General features: G+C 32.1%; 1 protein-coding gene across 1 annotated transcript; it reads right to left on the bottom strand.

Annotated features, from left to right (window-relative positions):
- Positions 1 to 648: 648 nt before the first annotated feature.
- LOC116003743 (cyclin-D1-1-like) lies at positions 649 to 4,962 on the bottom strand. Its single transcript, XM_031243658.1, has 6 exons — positions 4,492 to 4,962; positions 4,178 to 4,264; positions 3,007 to 3,105; positions 2,442 to 2,643; positions 2,008 to 2,138; positions 649 to 1,919 (listed from the first exon to the last, which is right to left on the bottom strand). The coding sequence occupies exons 1-6, from the start codon at positions 4,756 to 4,758 to the stop codon at positions 1,701 to 1,703; spliced, it is 1,005 nt and encodes a 334-aa protein (XP_031099518.1). The 5' UTR covers positions 4,759 to 4,962; the 3' UTR covers positions 649 to 1,700.
- Positions 4,963 to 5,985: the final 1,023 nt, after the last annotated feature.

Raw genomic sequence — 5,985 nt, 5'->3', positions numbered from 1 at the left:
AATCATAATTGAAGACCTAAATGCCCTTGTATTATTTCCAAAAAAAAAAATGTCCTTGTATTTTATAGAATTTAAACGGTTTTGTTGATAAAGGACTAAAAATAGTCATGACAGAATAATATAAGGACTAAAAAGGTATGTTCTAAAAAATGACTAAAAACGGATTGGATTATCACCTATAAATTAGGAATAAAAATGGAATTAACTCTGTTATATATATATAGTAATTAAATACATAAAACTAATAAAAGAGTTTAATATAGGAAGATACTATTTGTAGGCTACTTTGGATTCCATTATTACCATATTGAAACTAAAGGACTTAATATGAATATAAATTTGTAATCTTGTGTATAAAGTCATAAATTTTGTTGTTAGATAAGGTCTTTGACACAATGTATTATATAATGAATCTAACATGCATTTACATGTTCTTGACTTTGAGGGGTTGAGGTATCCTAGAATGCAGTTTCTTAAAAGTCCTTTTAAACCTTGTAATAAAACAAATAACAAAGCTACAAAGTCTCCATTGCCATTCACGTGTATTTATGGAATTATTATGGCGCAGGGCACAAAAAAAAAAAAAAAAAAGAATATAGGCAGGTTGAAAAGCATGGTGGAAGTAAAGTACAGATCCAGAGAGAGATATAACCGAAAAATAATTTGCTTTCATAAATCAAGATACATCACGCGTTAAAAATGGCCCCAAAGACCCACTGTATACATATGTTTAGGCCTAATGTAGGCCATCCAAGGTACGAAAGCCACTCAAATAAAGAAAAATGAAATAAAAACCAAAAAAAAAAAAAAATCTCCGGTATATCCCTATATGGTTAGGACAAAGGAGAAAAAGGGGATATTTTCCTGATAAAAACCGTCACCAACAACGGATTATCTCTTATTTTATGGCTGTCACGTGTTCGAGAGAAGTCGAGGACGATTAGGATGTACAGAATGAATAGTCTGTGAACGAATCTTACCGAGAAGTTGAGCGTTGATGAAGATGGAGCTAGCAGCCATGATTGATTCAATCTTCAAAAAAATCAAACTTCAAGATGTGAATCAATTCATGATTTGATATTGCCAAACTATATTGATTTTCTCATCACCATTTCACCATTTCTCCATTGAATTGGTTTTTCACAACCGGTCCCCACCTTCTCCTCCTTAATTTCCTACCTTCATTCAACAATCAATGCTCCCTTTGAATTCAACTCATCAATCACTTCAATTTCCCACTTCACACACTCCATCACTCTCCACTAGTAATAATGTATAGTGGCTTCATATATTATTATTATTATTAAATAAATAAAACAATCTTCCCTTCCACTTTTCTCACACAAAAATAACACTATGTACCAACCCCCTCCCCTCGGGAATCTGCACACCATTAAAAGAAATCCAAATAAACACTTATTATATTATTATATTAAAAAAAATTGACACTGTACAGCACCTCGCTGTACATAAATTAAAAATAAAAATCCTACTTAGCATTGTACCTTTCATAGGATACTGTAAATACTCCCCATTATTATATATGTATACCGGCCACTACTTAGTAATCTACATTATCACTCTTGTCAACTTCTATCATCAAAACCAACCCACCCACCCCCCACCCCAACTAAAAAGAGTATTTAGGATTGTAGACCTTAAGTCCAATTTTACTTTTTTCTGTTTGTTGTTACCCCTTCTTATTCCGAATGACTTTCTCTATCGTCATTTGTCCACAAACTGTCACCCAATTTTCTCCGTTTATCATACGTTGAAAATGACGGCGAAGATGACAAGTCACTGCACGCAACACTGGCACGAGCCATGACTCTGACCTTTGGTAACACCTTCGGGAATCTCCTTGGCCTAATGTCAATGGCGCATTTTTGCATTAATTGGTAGCAGCTGATGATATTTTCCTGCCCAAAAATAAAAACAAGAATTATAAATTGTTTCAGCAGTACAAAAATTGGAAATAAATTGAAATTATAAAATGTTGTTAATTACTTTGGGAAGTCCATGGCACCAAGACACAGCATGTTCAGCGTTGACACTAGAGAAATCTGGCAAGTCATTGGCTGCACAAAGGGTGGCCGCTGCAGCTATGCATGATGGCCTGTACTCCACCAAGCATGCCTCTGCAACATAACTCAATAATGAGTAAATACTATATAATAGTAAAAAAAAAAAAACAAATATTTAATGCTTTTTAGCATATAATATATAAACATAAATATACAGTCCAACTATCCAATTATCAGCTTGGACATAAGATCTAATCTCTGCACCGCTCAAACTATGGTCTATGTATTACTTAGAATCTATCAAAAAGTAATTCAGACGAAGCACGTGCTTAAGTTCGTTAATTATAACTTTATCTGGAATTATTATAATTGAGTGTAGAAATTTTAGGAGATTTAGAAAAGATGTGGGGGATGTACCTTGGATATTTGATAAAATAATGGTTGTGGCCCTTGAGATAAGGGAGCGTTTAAAAGTCCCAATTGAATCAATTTTGCAGGCGAAGAAGTCAAGAAAGCTAAAGGGTGTAATTGATCGTAGCCTCCAATCCAATACACTCAGCACAAGAAGCTCCATTCTACGGACTGCCTTCGCTTCAAATATGTATTTTTCACTGTCAACCTTTTCAACAAAAACTTATAAGAAACTTTATAATTTCACCAAATTAACATTAAATAGAAGATAAAACTTATTTAACAAAGCATTATTAATTAAATACTCCGTACTAATGTAAAGCGTATTTTTTTTTATGTAGCTCAGGGTTTCTACAATTGAACACAGTAACTAATTAATCCCTTGGTTGAATCGTAAGAACCTCTAATAGGTGGGACATCTAGCCTGGAGGTTTAAGAATACTCCATACTCAAAGTCAATGATCGAATCATTGACATTTGGTTAAGGATGATAACGCCGTGTTTAACAGTTCACATAAAAATTTAGTAAAATTTTAAATAGACTTTCATAAATGGCGAGTTAAATAATTACCTGAAGGTCTAAAAGCAGGGGAACTAGAGGTTCCTCCATCTTAGCAGCCAAAGATAAGCAAGCAACGGACAACAATTGAATAGCCCATCCCTTGGTTTGCTGAAATTATGGAAGATCAAAATTACATTAATAATTCCCAATTATTTTAAGAATAATAAAATTATGAAAAAATTTCATTTTATAAGGGTTTATATTAGATTAGGAGAGACAAGGGGACCTATCCTTGCATATGCTTTAAGGAACTCGATGGACGTGTCACATGTCCTATAAATTATTAACACTGCTAGTGAGGCATGCTTCTTTAATTTATTTTTATGCACAAATGACAAAAAGAAAATGATTTTTAAAAAAGCTTTACATAAATATAATAACAAGAAAATTATTGTGCATTTTGCTTCATATATAAGACTAGTGAACAAAAAAATATCTAAAATTATTTTGAATTTAGTAAAGTTGCTGACACACATAGTGTGCGTCAAGACCACACCAACACTATACTTTAGCTAATAAGTTAAGACTTTACACTAAAGTCCTTATCATATTGGTTGATTGGAAAAGTCAAATTTGGAGATTAAGAATTTAACGAAACCCAATTTGGTATTATATTGTATAATTAAATTAAATTATATTTATCTAATGATATTTTAGTAAAATAGAAGGTGTGATAATTTATGGTAAATTATGTTTAGCTAATTTATAAATAGTAAATAAAAAATTTCGTGTTATCGATTAAAAGAAAATAATTTTAAAAACATATATAGATGATTTTATTACAACGACACTGTCAAGATTTTTGTAACTTTTATTTTCTCTTAGTATGAAAAATAATTTTATAAAATAAATATCTGACTTTTTTCTTATAGGTAACTTAAATCTATATTGAAATTTTTTTTTTTTACCTTTCTTAAATTTCTTCCAAACTTGACTTAGAATTTTTGGATGTCCATGAATGATAGAAAATATAGGGAATCTTGTTTTGAAGTATATATCCCGTCATGCACGACTCACAACTTCGGTAGATCTTTTTTTTTTTTTTTTAGAAAAAAATTAACTACAGTGATAAAGATTAAAAATGAAAATATTTGAAAAGAAATCTTTAATATATATTTTTATTTATAGAAATAATAAAAGAAAACTACTATAGGCCGTATTTTCCCGGGGTAAAAATTACCGGCAAACGATGTTGGTAGAGGAAACGGTCAAAGTAATTGACGGCGAGATACGCCGTGAGTGGCTGGAAGCCGTAATAACGGTGAACCTGCATAGAATAGGAAAAACGGCGTTAGCCAAGCGTCAACTCCGGAACAACTTATTATCGTACGCCGAAAAATCTGAAATGTTGCGCCGCCTAATAATCCGATTGATCGCCGATACTTGAAAAAACCGATAAAACTTAAGATACGCTATCAGGTTTAACAAATCGCCGATATCTGTGCCACCAATATAGCTACAACTACAAGCTTCTAGATCTTTGCAGAAGCTTACCTTGAGAATCCAAGCAATCGCATCTTCTCTCGCGGCGGCGTCGATCGGCTGAGATTGCAACCGCTCGGCGTAGTCGATCCCGGGGACGAAATTCTGCTCGTTCTCGATCAGGCCGGCGATGGATTCATCGAGCTCCGCCGTAGGAGGAAGAGATTCATATTCCGAATTGGAGCATTCCGGCAAGTTCTCACCGTCTCCGGTGATTACGACGTCGGAGTCCTCACGACAGAGAAGGTCGGAGAAGCAATCGGAGCACGAGATTGTCATGATGATCGGATCAGAGTATGCGCGCCGACTCTGCTAATCATTCACTACTCGTCGCCTTCGACGATTCGAACCAAAATTATCGCCGGAGATTGATCGGAAAATTCGCGCGAACTTTTGATGCGGAGGAGGGATTTACCGCGTTAGGATTTTGCGGGAATTGATGGTGGCTAAGTGGCTAAGTAGCAACTTCTTTCTGACAATATTTCCAACCATAGTAGTGTGTATATATATATATACAATGCTTTTATTTTATCAATGATTTTATTTTTTTTTTTCTTGATTATCAGAAAATTACAGTGAAAATATTTGGAAAGTTTATATGTTAAATTGTTAATTAAGTATTGTATTTTACTTAATATAATGTCTCCGGCCATTTGAATATTAAATAATTTAAATTATATATTTAACTTAATTGTTAATAAAATTACCAATATTAAAACAATTACTCCATCTGACCCATTTTCTCTGTCATATTTATTATTTATTGGTCAAATTAACTCTTTATTTTCTACTTATTAGTTATTTCTATTAGTATTTTCTTATAAATTTTAAAATTTTTTTTGTGTTTAATAATATTTTTAATGTAATTTCTATATATATATATATATAAATTTTACATATCAATTCTAAACTTAATATTATAAAAAGTTAAATTATAAATAATTTTAGTCAAGTCTTGTTCACCGAATTCAAGGTATAAAATGAGTTGGATGGAGTATTAAATTTGTCAACATGACAATGCAGTAAAAACTGTACATAACTTAGGCAGGGTTCACTATGCGCATGGTAGAACTTGGTCTACAACATAACAATTGAATTATTCCTCTTAAAAAAATAATAACATTACCCTTGAAAGGGTAATAGTCCATTTTTGTGAAAACTATTTACATGAGTAAATGAACTTACCAAATAATGAAATATGCCTATTATCATAAATATTATTCCATTTCTAATTTGTTCCTTGAGCCAAAAGTCTATCATATTGTCATACCAATAGTATGGATGGGCTCATGGGCATAGGTTCAAACTCAGTGTTGTAGACTTAAATTCTTTAAGCTATTTTTTGAACAGATACTATCTTTTAAAAAATCATAAGTATTTTTTAAAAAATGTTAATTTTCTTTCCTAAATATATTCACTTCCTCGCATAACTATAGTAGAAGAGAATGTAGCATAATTCGTTTCACTGAATAGTCTCAATGGATTAAAAAAAAAAATTATTGTTGT

Source organism: Ipomoea triloba, chromosome 14 (assembly GCF_003576645.1).
Source record: "Ipomoea triloba cultivar NCNSP0323 chromosome 14, ASM357664v1".
Lineage (NCBI taxonomy): Eukaryota > Viridiplantae > Streptophyta > Magnoliopsida > Solanales > Convolvulaceae > Ipomoea > Ipomoea triloba.
The sequence above is the reverse complement of the archived record's forward strand: the minus strand, read 5'-3'. Positions and strand labels throughout refer to the sequence as shown.